Source organism: Saccostrea cucullata, unplaced genomic scaffold (assembly GCF_032062105.1).
Source record: "Saccostrea cucullata isolate Sc308-1 unplaced genomic scaffold, CSIRO_AGI_Scuc_v1 ctg121, whole genome shotgun sequence".
NCBI classification, from domain to species: Eukaryota; Metazoa; Mollusca; class Bivalvia; order Ostreida; family Ostreidae; genus Saccostrea; species Saccostrea cuccullata.
Window position 1 is genome coordinate 112730 of NW_026928084.1, and position 12271 is coordinate 125000.

At 34.3% G+C, this 12271-nt stretch overlaps 1 protein-coding gene across 1 annotated transcript in view; it reads left to right on the forward strand.

Moving 5' to 3' along the window:
• Positions 1-279: 279 nt before the first annotated feature.
• Positions 280-12271, forward strand: part of LOC134276361 (glycerophosphodiester phosphodiesterase domain-containing protein 5-like) — a 24652-nt gene continuing 12660 nt past the window's right edge. Inside the window, exons 1-11 of the mRNA XM_062758622.1 lie at positions 280-350; positions 3995-4152; positions 5111-5214; positions 5425-5518; positions 5804-5962; positions 7189-7282; positions 7793-7938; positions 9412-9494; positions 9927-10077; positions 10217-10438; positions 10722-10870. Coding sequence (XP_062614606.1) covers positions 4036-4152; positions 5111-5214; positions 5425-5518; positions 5804-5962; positions 7189-7282; positions 7793-7938; positions 9412-9494; positions 9927-10077; positions 10217-10438; positions 10722-10870 — 1319 coding nt within the window. The 5' untranslated portion in view covers positions 280-350; positions 3995-4035. The remainder of the gene's footprint in view (positions 351-3994; positions 4153-5110; positions 5215-5424; positions 5519-5803; positions 5963-7188; positions 7283-7792; positions 7939-9411; positions 9495-9926; positions 10078-10216; positions 10439-10721; positions 10871-12271) is intronic.

Sequence of the window (12271 nt, forward strand, 5' to 3'; positions counted from 1 at the left end):
GGGAGGGGGTATATCAGCGTAAAACATTGTAACTTGCAAAAATTTATAATTCTTAAATTGCACTAATCAATGCCTAGAAATACGTACATGTAAATAAACTAGGGAAAAACTTAAGTTATTTTATTTTTTTACATTTAATTTTATTATCATTATTTACATTTATTTTGTCTGTTTGTAAGGACATGTGATGAAAATCCGAAAACAAATGATTGAAATGATACTACTTCTTGCGGAGGCGGCTTTGTCATTATGCGCATTAGTGTAATTTTTTTGAAATGCGAAAGCGCATGTGTTGAAAACAAATATGGCGGTTGTAGAAGAAGACCTGTCAACTTTTGATAGATTTGAAGGTGAGATGGACTTTCGTTTCTATTTTTCGCAAAATTGAATTTGAAAACTGTACAAGTACATTAAATGAGAGCAGCATATGTAATGCAATAAGAGATGTGTTAAATGGTGAATGGGAATGTTATTTTATTTTTTTACATTTAATTTTATTACGTGTTCGCGCCATTATTTACATTTACTTTTGAAGATACCGCTTTTATATTTTATTTGATTAAAGCCGCTTAACCCGAAACAGGCACATATTATCTTACACAATAAAAGTACGTCATTACATAGATAATATATAAAAATGAATTATAAGATTGATTTAATAGTTTATTACAACAATTCTTACATGAAAAACGCAGATCAAAAACCTTACAGACAAACAGTAGTTCCTGACGGAAGTTAAAGCTGAACACGATTCGTAAAAGAAATGTATCCGCCATTTTAGTTCCCGAGACTCGCTAGCCTGCAGACCCATATAAATAGGGCAAGAATTAGAGACTGTTCAGTTTAAATGATCGGTTGAAATGCTATAAATCACGAGAATAATAACGTAATACTTCGTCTAATGCAGGAAAGTAAGATACCAAATAAATTTACAATTATAGGTACATAAGTCAGTGCAGTATACAAACAACATAGATAAACGTAACTGCAATAAAATATAAACAAAGGTAATGCAAGATTCGCCATTCCACGCCGATACCTGTGACAATAAAGCAGTCAGGTGTAACGAAAGCAACGAGTATACCCTAGTATTTTTAGATAATGCTATCAAAAATGGCGTATGCCTATTTACGAGTCGTGTTCAGCTTTAAGATCTGTTGTGAAGTCAATTCTGAAAAAAAATATGTTTATCGGATATATCTAATATTGATGATAATTCAAACCCGATTATTTTTTTTCTCTATTAGTAGAAAGTCTTAGTCATAATACATCTTTTCAAAATTAAGTATCATAGTAATTTTTATATTGATATGCATATTTAAAGGAGAAAGGAAAATCAGATATATTAAATGATTTTTAAAGGAGCTAAAATATTGTCCATGTACAGGTAATATACATGTATATACTTTGTTGTGAAACAAAATGCTCGGGTTTGTTCTTCATGAGATAAACATGTAAGCGATAAATTTAATTTTTCGAAGGTAATTTCACGCGATATCAACAATGATCAACATAGGATTATTTTTTGTCTGACCTAACAAAAATTATTTTTTTAACTTTTGAATTTTAATATCTTTTAAAAGAAAAAGACTTTGGGGATATAATTTGACAAAAGTTGAAACAATTTAAGGACAAATATTTTTCAAGAAGAAAAACGAATATACATTTTTAGCGATTAGAATCGGACCAAGCGGCTTTAATATATATATTAAAATATTATAAAGAAGAGGTAATTGCAATGAAATGGGAAGTCTAATATTGTAAATCAAATGAAAAACAATGACATCCTTGAAAACTCAATGATATTTGTGAAATAAATATTTATTTTAACATCCAGTCTTAATTATTCCAAATTAGACGATCAATTTTGTTCAAATAAATGGCTAAAAATGGCCTCACTATCAGTGTTAATACAAAATGGGATAATTATCCGACACACAACATTAACGCGTGGGGTTAATTAATTACAAGGTACTAAGTTATATAATTATAGGTAACATGCTCTAATATCTTACCTGTTGATAAAACAGCGAACACGTAATGGAAACCACCCTACACCATCTTATATATACATGCTCTGCTGAAAACAGCGCTGGTGCTTGTACCGTAATAGATGTGTACTATAGAGGGATCCTGATATGATGCATTTTTCTCCTCTCGTGTTACATAGGAAATAACTCCTTTATTCACTTATTGCAAAATATATCTATCAAAGAATTCTAGAAAATGAATAAAAATGATAGGTGACAAAGGATATGAAAACAAACAAGTCGATATGTACAGATATAAATAAGTATCAATAATAGGATATCCTATCCTTAACATGGAAACAATTAAATAATGCACATGGGTCTGTGTCATGGCTATATCTGTACCAGATTAGGGACAGATACGTATGTATACATATTGCTAACTGGGACGTGTCCTGTACTCGGACAGGTCTGGGTCCAAGAGACAGGTATGGGTCTTCGAGGTATCTAGCACTGTACCTCGTTATCTTTAATCTGTCGACTTTCTCCTTTAAGCTCCGACTGGCAACTGCCAGCTCTCCGCAGAACACTCTTATTTACAATTTTACACTGATGTCACTACCCTTGGCTGCGATCGTTGTGCACTACGATAAAGTCCAGCTTACATTATCTGAGTTGACATTCAGAGCCCCATCTCTGTCACATAATTATATTCATTATCCATAGAAGAGAACAACCGATTTTGATTTGGAGTCATATATTAAATTTATAAGCGAGAAGGGCTGTTACATTGTGTTACGTATCTTATTGTGATTTTTTATTAATTTAAATGAATTGTTTGTTAGAAAGGCACAGGTGTACTAGCTATAAAAATATAGCATACATCTACTACTAGAGATGGGTATCGCCAAAAATTTCGTATCGCGATATATCATGATTTTTTCCCACAATATCACGATAATATCATGATTTTTTAAAAGCAGTTTTTACAATGATTTTATATGAAAAGTTATTATTTTGCTAAAAAATATGCTAGAAAAACAAAATTTTTCTTTCTTGGCATTTTTATGTATATAAAATCAATTATGTTTGCCACTTTGGACGGTAAGATGCCGTTCTTTTCACTTTTTACAACATTTTTTATACTTTCTGTAATTGTAATTTGAAAGATTGAACAAGTAAATGAATAATTTCTGGACTTTATAATATGTACCTAAAGACCGGTATTTAGGTCTCTGTATCACGATACGTATCACGCAACAAAAAATCGTGATATACTGGTATACCGATAAAATCGCACATCCCTATCTACTACGTACAGTACAAGCACCAGCACTGTTTTCAGTCTCATCTGACCACCACATTCCTCCCTCCTTAAACACTGTTAAATTCTTTAACCCCTTGACACCAAACCACACTCTTCCATGGCAGATCTCTCACTAATGTCACTTCAAGGGCATAGTCACAGCGATTCCTGATGAATGAACATGATGAAAGATAGATTAAATCATGTTGGTAATAAAACAAGAACAAATTAAGCTACATGTTACTTTCCACTCTCTGTTCATATTAGTCACCTGACACCTTCTGCAGTTGTAAGAACATCTGCTCTAGAGTCACTGAGTAAGGAATTGATCCTTACATAGCAGGTTTGAATCCCACTGTGAGACCATTCCTTCACATGAGACCTTAATCATCCTTGTATTATGCTGTCTTCCATGGTATAAACCTAGGTTAAACTCTGCCAAATCTATCACTGTCAAACACCAACAAATATAAATTAACTCTGCCTATTGTGTGACATAAGCGGTCCCTCATCTCATCTTCAAGTCCAGAATCTCACTCAGCGGTCTAAATCTCTCTTAAATGACCACTCAGTAGAACATGAGAAAAATTGTACATGAATGTATTATATTTGACATGTACATTATTTGATGGAAATTAATTTTTCAACAATTTAGCGTAGATTTGATTTAGTGCTACATGATAAGAGTCCTAATTATCATGATTATGTGTTCTTGCAGCTAGCTGTTGCTATGAGAAGCGGACTACTTTCTGAGGCGACATGGTGTCCCACGTGAAGCTCCAGGACTACCAACACCGGTACTGCCTGGTGTGTCTGACCGGTAGCCTGGGATGTCGATGGCACCGCTACAAACAATCCACCAGAGACAGCAGGAAGGTCAGTGAGCCACTCCAAAAATGGAAATCCCTGGTGTATCATAGTACCTGTTTAGCTTTTACATATTATTTTTGTTTTTCTAATATCATGATAAATGTACAGGTGAATTTCGGTTACTTGAACACTGATATTTCAAATTCCTTGGATATGTCGAAGTGATTTGGAATTCCCAACCTATTATTTAGTACGTGTATAATAGTATTTTACCCTTAATAGCTTGAATTCTTTGAAATTTTTTTTTTTTAAGTCCCATGGAGGTTGAGATAAAGAGGTTTGACTGTATATATATCAATATATGCTTTTCTTGATGACTTACGTGTATAGATAAACATGTTGATGGTATGCATAACTTTCTGTGCCATTTTGAAGAGAAAGTTCATCTTAATTCATGCAATTATAATCTGGTTTGCTAGTTTGACATAGACTAAAGTTTACAATTTCAGTACCGTATAATCCCTATTTACCGCCCCTGCCCCTATTAGTGTCCCCCTGGGTCTTTTTCAATTTTCAGGAAATAAGGGCCGCCTGCACAGTGATTAAAATCATTTGACTAGAATCGAAAAAGTCTGTCAAAATTTGAAGAAAGTGAAAATGAAACTTTCTATTATCCCATTTCTTGGTAGAAAATGGATCATTTAGCATAATTTGGGTGGATTATCTTTACTTAAAGTAAAATTGAGACTTTATTTAAGTGGTTCTTTGAATTAATTTTTTTTCAAAAGATTTTTTGAAGTTAAAATATGACATCAAATATTGTAATGAGAATACCAATATAACCGCCCCCTTTTCGCAATTTTCTATTCGTCCTGGGCAGTAAACAGGGATTATACGGTATCTTAACTCTTGGAGGAACATTTTTAATTGCACATGCAAAATCCAGCTTACTGATTAACTTTAGGGTAAATATTGGTAAAAATTCTTTGAGGGGATGACTTTCTATATGATTTTCTGATTTCAGAGGGACTTGCTGATCTTCTTTCTGTTGACCTTGACATTCCTGTTCGGTGTATTTATGCTGTACACCATTGCTATAATGAAAAATGACTTCAATGATCTGAACTGGTAAGAGAAACATTTTAGGACACAAATAATTAACTGTAAAATGTAAATCTTTGGTCCGTGTTCTTTCTGAAATTCTAAGCCTTTGCTTTCAATAGTGAACAAAATACATGTACCATGTAACAAACTGGATTACCAGGTAGCATGATTATCAATTGCTATTTTCAATCTTCATCTATATGTCTGAAAGACATTTTGCTTTTTTTTTTGTAGGTTTTTTTACCCACAGTCCAACAAATGGCTTCCAGTCTACACAATATTCCTTACTATTATCTGTGTTGTATTTATATATTTATTTATTTTAATGGTAAGTAAATTCTTTTCCGAGACGTTAATAAGAATGTAACTATATAGGGCAGGGAAAAATTCAAATATTAAGTATATTTTTTGGTGCATGCTTTCAAACATGTAAAATTTAAATTTAAGGTAGTGCGCATCATGAAATATGCTTCTGTGACAATGACTTGTACAAATCTTAAAAACATTCCTTTTCATTTCATACGAGAGGAATCTCCAAATTTAAACAGAGAAGTATTTATTATGTAAACATATGCAAAATAGTTTTATGATGGTATTTACGTTTGTTTTTCAGTGTCTTTCTTTGTGCCATTTTCTACAAGGACAGCAGCTGTACACACACAAAGTGCACACTGTGTTTATTTTACTCTTCCTGGCATTCTTCATTGCCATGGTAATTACAACTGAAGAAATGTGGAAAGAAGAGTGGGCTTTAGTCTGGCTGTCACTCAAGGTAAGGGCCATTATTAAAGATCTAAAACCAGAGTCACCGGCATGGTGCAGTGGTTAGAACATCTGCTCGAAAGTCACAGAGAAAGGAGTTGATCCTTATGTTGTTTGTTCAAAACCCACCTCTGGATATCGTTCTTTGGATGAGACTGCATAATCTAAGGTCCTGTGATGCAACAGGTGCTGTAATAGAAAAGCAATTGGCTTTGGTTTAAATTTGCAGCTCTCCACCAGCAAGTGGCGGAGTCTCCAAATGAGTGAAAAATATGCTGACGGCAAATGAACGATGATTCTAATGCAATTGTTTTGTAAAACACGTTTTGATTAGCTAATGCACTGATGTTTGAAGCAGTAAAACGAGCATTAATGAGAAAGAAAGCTTTTCATTTTGACCTCATAATAGAGTGACGCAAAAACACAATGCGCCGTGACTTATTTCATGTATTAAAACTCAACAAAATAAAACGTAAACAACAAACAAAATGCATAGATTGCATTAGAATGGAAATAACTATCTTCTAATTTGGTATTTTTTACCGTTAATGCTGATTTAGCAGTCGCAAACATCTTTTTGCGACCGTTGATACCGCAAATACCAAATTAGAAGATAGTTATTCCCTAATTCATGCCCTGTTCTCACGGAGAGTTTAATATTCGCAGTAAATAAATGTGAAGTAAACTTGTGCACATCAAACTAATGCAAATTAAATTGCGTTCATACGACAGCTATTGTGAAGTAAACCAATGCAAATTCATTTTGCTTCTACTGTCAGTCTCAGTAAAGCTATTATGACATTATTTGCAGTAGGCTGTAGCAGATCCATGCATTTGACATAATGTCAGTGTCTGTACACACAGTTTAGTGATTAACACAATATTCCTCAGTTTTTCACTCAAAAATAGCACAAGTACTTCTGGCTGACCACCAACATGTTGCATTTGTCTTAATTTTGCCATTACCCATGCATCAAAATTTAATTAGAATTAGCCTCGCTTAGCATTCACGCAGATAAATGTGAGGCAATTTAATGTGCAGTAACTTAATTTGAAATGAACTAATTTGCATTAAACTCCCCTTGTGAATGCAGTTCAAATTTAATATGCAGTAATTTATGTTTAATTCGAATTAAACTCTCTGTGTGAACAGAACATTAATTAATGTAGGCCTAAGAAATAATGGTATTTTTTCTATTAATGGGTGGCTAATATTTGCCCTGTTTCTATTTTCAGATATTTGGTCCCTATCTACAGGTAGGGGGTGTGGCTGTGATGACTTTATTATCCTGGATGATAGCCAGACAATGGTTCACTCTGTCATCTACATGTAAGTACACTGTACAACCTATTTTTTCTGAAAATTTCTAAGAATTGAAAAAAAAAAATCATCAGGTTTTCTAACACTTTTTCATTTGAGTTCAAAATATCTTATTTTGAAACTCTACATGCCATGGCAAACAAAATATCAAATTGTTATAGAAAGTCTGGAAAACATTTAAGGTATTCTAGTCTTATTTATATTAAAACATTATATAACATCCAGGATTTTTATAATCACTCTGACTATTTTTCAATTATTTGAAAACAGATATTCACATGCATATAATTTTCCTATGTAAAATTTTACATTCTGGTAAGTACATGTATAGACAAAAGCACACTTCAATTGACACAGAAAATAACCCACCCCCACCCCCTTAGTTAATGAAGATCACTGTAATGAATATGTGTACACCATCGTCATATATCCACAGATGATTCATATTTTACTTATCATGAGAACACACATGAATATAATATCTGATGATTGAAATGCCGAAGACTATTTCTTTTTCAGGTGGCCAGCTGTTATGGCTGATTCTTTATCTGGCTATGATGACAGGGCTGTATATATCTCCATTATTCATCAATTCTCCATGTGTTGTACTGATCTCAGACCTACCACCCAAACCTCGACTTCTGGCTCACCGGGGGGCATCTGCAGTAAGCTTTGTCTATTTGTTATGAAATTGGTGTCTAGATGCAACGTTTTAGCTCACCTCCACAAAGTTTTCAGATGAGCTTATATTAGATCCTTAAAAAATGGAATATTAAAGATGTAAACATCTTTATTTTTAACTTCATCGGGACACAAAATCAATATGCTATATCCTTGAATTTGTTAGATTACAGTTTGTAATGTTAATTTTTACAATGAATTGTTGGGAATGTCATCAGGGACCTCCTGCCCCAAACTTCACTACATACTTGAGCAGAAAGTGTTTCAGATTCATTTTAAATGACATTTTTTGTCCCCCGCTTGAAAAGTGGGGGATATTAATTTGGGTTTGTCCGTCCGTCCGTCCGTCTGTCCGTCCGTCCGTCCGTCCGTCCGTCTTTCTGTCTGTCTGTAACGCTTTCGTTTCCACACGATATCTCGAGAACCCTTTGAGCTTTTGCAATGAAATTTAGCATAGCAACTCCCTATGGACTAAAGAAGACCCCTATTGATTTTGAGGTCAAAAGGTCAAAGGTCAAGGTCATAAATAAGCAAATTCTGTCTGTTAAAACACTTTCGTTTCCACACGATATCTCGAGAACCATTTGAGCTATTGCAATGAAATTTTATAAAACAACTCCCTGTGGCCTAATGAAGACCCCTATTGATTTTGAGGTCAAAAGGTCAAAGTTCAAGGTCGTAAATTTATACATTCTGTCTGTATGTAATACTATCATTTCCAGGCGATATTTCAAGAAGATGTTGAGCTTATGCAATGTAATTTTATACCAAAACTCCCTAGGACGTCTCTCGCCCCTCTCAAAGTGCCCCGCCCCGTTTGTTTTATTAGTATTTATAGTATTACATGGCGCTATTTTTAGCGCAGGGGCATGAGGAGAGTTATTGCGTATAAAACAGGTTCTCGGCGGACTTTATGTTCTTATTACATCTATTAGAACTGTTTGTGTAAAATTTTGAGAAAACCGAACATGAAAACATGAATATATACGTGTATGTGACTTCAGTTCTGCATATACTTCTGTCTGTGTAAACCGACTCCGTGGTCTAGTGGTTATGTCTCTCGCTTCAAATGTGAGAGGTCCCGGGATCGAATCTCTGTCGAACCTCTAATTTTTTTTTTTTTTTTTTTTTTTGTAAATTTTTTTTTTTTTTACTAAATGATAGTATTCAGCATGTGAAATGAAAAATTTATGAGGTTATAAAATCATCATTACAGTGTGATAAATATTCCATATAAAAAAATCTTCTATACACATAATAAAGAATAAGCAATCAAATCTTTGTATGAATATTGACATACATGTATTTTATTTCCTTCAGTATACATGTATACATTTAATAATTCTACAAATTCAGTCATGGGGAGCCGACTTTTTCCCTAAGCGGGGGACACGAATTCTCTGAATTAGCTTGTTTGTTTTGTTTATAGAGATTGAATTCTTGAATTAATGTTTCAGATTGCTCCAGAAAATACTTTAGCATCATTCCAAGTAGCAAACGAATATAAGGTAGCTGGATTTGAAAGTGATGTCCGAATCAGGTATGTTCATTACAGATTTAGCATTCTTTGTACAAAGACTATCAATTATAGAGTGCTCACCATTTATACCGATAAATTCAAGTAAGACAAAGGCTGACATTCTTAGAAAACCATAAAGGCACACAAGAGCCTCTTTTAAAATGTGTAACTGTGTTCAGTAATAATAAGATAAGTATATTATCACATACATTTGTATTTGTTAATTAGTAAGTGACCAACACTGAAAAACCATAATCATTGTCTGTTCAGTGACACTTATGCATTTGGTTCCTTCTTTTAAAATGTTCCTTCATTTATAATTAACATATAAGTAATAAAATAAAATCTGAATAAATTTTTATTTTAAACTAGTCATAGGTCAATCATTTATTTAGTCTGTAAACATTTCAGGACTTTCTTATTTATTAGTTCTTTATATTTTTTTTTTGACAGTTTGGATGGTGTCCCATTTATTTGTCACGACTCCACATTTCAAAGAACTACAAATATTGATCAAGTCTTTCCTGATCTGGTGAAACAAGACGTATCTTATTTTAATATTTCACAAATAAAAGAATTGAATGCTGGGATATGGTTTATCAAGGTAATTATCTTTTTTCTCTTTATTTCAAATATATTAAAAAATAATGCTGGTATGAGTTATCTCTCCTGCCAGAGGGGTTAGTGAACCTTAAAGCAGAATTTGAGCATATGTAAATACACTGTACTTACTTTTTTTACAGACTGATCTCATGTCTACAATTAATGAGGTCTCAGAGGAGAGAAAAGTGTTGTATAGAAACCAGAGTATACCAACACTTTTGGAACTAGTGCAATACTCCAATTCTACCAATACAACACTGATGTTTGATAGGAGGGGGCCACCGGACGACCACCCCTTCAAGGAGAAAAGAGACAATCTTATTGTGGAGGCCATACAACAAGGAGGAATGAGGCCAGAAAATGTAGGCTGTAGAATTATTGGATAAGTGGCTGTTTTTATGGATGTGCACTCTTTTTCAAAAATGTTTGTTTATCAAAATTTAAATAAAAAATTGAGAATCATTTAATATTCAGATCTACAATGTGTACATATATATTTGTATTCAGACCTGCAAAATTGGACATGCTGAAATTCAAATGCTAAACAGGTGTACCTTTAATTGATCAAAGCAAACTTTTACTTTACAGAAAATATGAATGTTTTGATTGGTTACCTATGCAGCTGATATTCTTGTGTTTTGTCAGATTCTATGGCTGACGGATGAGCAAGGAGGGGCACCTGCCGGCTTTACCCCAGTGGCCAAAGATCACTATTACCCCTCCAGTCTCCTCCATAGAAATAACATCTCCAGGGTCAACACCAAGTTCAGTGTTCTCTCCTCTCATAACATACAGTAAGTCTGAGGGTTTTTGAATTGTTGAAATAGTACATATTAACTTCCTACTGGGCTTTTGTGAGGAGCGCTGACTTTTACAGCTTACTTTTACACTTGGTCAGTGTACGGATGCTCCTTCACAATATACCCTAAAATCTTGAAAATAAGCCGCGGCTTATTTTAAGTTTTGGTAAGAAAGTAGGGGCTTATTTTCAAAACCGTCTTATTTTCAAATCGCGGCTTATTTTCAATACAAAAATCTGGTAAGCGGTGAGAGCATAATCAAGGCTTATTATCAATACAATAAATTGTAATCGATAGATTGAAATCTACCAATTCGTTCTAAAAATAGATTATCCAGGTAAACTCAGGTAAACAATTAAATGAAAAGTGTTCAAAGGCCTAATATATTGGGCGCCCGTTTCTCAGTTTTTTAAACAGTGAGCTTTTAACAATGGAGAATGGTAGTCGCACTCCGACTCCTAGGAAAAGTTATAACCGAGAATTCAAACTTCGGGTTGTAGAACATTATAAAGAACTGTCACTTGGGAATACAAAAAACCGTATCATCGAAACTGCTAAGTTTTTTGGAATTGATGAAAGCAATGTGCGGCGATGGATTAAGTCCGAAATAAAACTACAAGAAACTCCAAAAGGTTCGAAATCGCACGGCTCGGGACGGAAATCGCTTTATCCTGAGATGGAACGACAACTACATCGTGAATTCAAAGAAATTCGGAAGGACTGACTTAAGGCCAAATCATGGTGGTTCAAATCCCGTGCAGCTGAACTTGCAGATTCTGACTTCAAATGCAGTAGCGGCTGGTTTAACAATTTCAAAAAACGGCACAATATATCGTATCGAGCACCAACCAGTGGCGCTCAAAATCCACCAGACGCTAAAATTGAAGCCTTCAACAGTTTCCATAAATTTATCCGAAAAAATGCGAGCAGAGACTGCACCGACCCTAATGGTCGCTTTGAATTAGTTGCCAACATGGATCAATCTCTACTCCCGTTTGATCTAAATAAGGGGAAAACATATGAAACAACTGGTGCTACTAAAGTATGGTGCAGAACAAAAAAATCCGGACTTGATTACAGACAGGCAACATTACAATGTTGTATTTTCTCGGACGGAGTTAAACGCATAAAGCCGCTTGTTATATTCAGGGGAACAGGCCAGCGAATTCCGTTCAGTGAAAAGGTGAAGTATGACAGTCGCGTTGTGGTTCAATTTCAACAAAATGCATGGTGTGACGAGCAAGTTATGTTGTTTTGGATTAATAATATGTGGAAACCTCTAGCAATCCAGTACAAACCAACAATGTTAGTCGCCGATGTACACAGAGCGCAAAATACGGAAACAGTAAAATCAAAGTTCCGAGAGATCGGCACAACGTTAGCGCTAATTCCAGG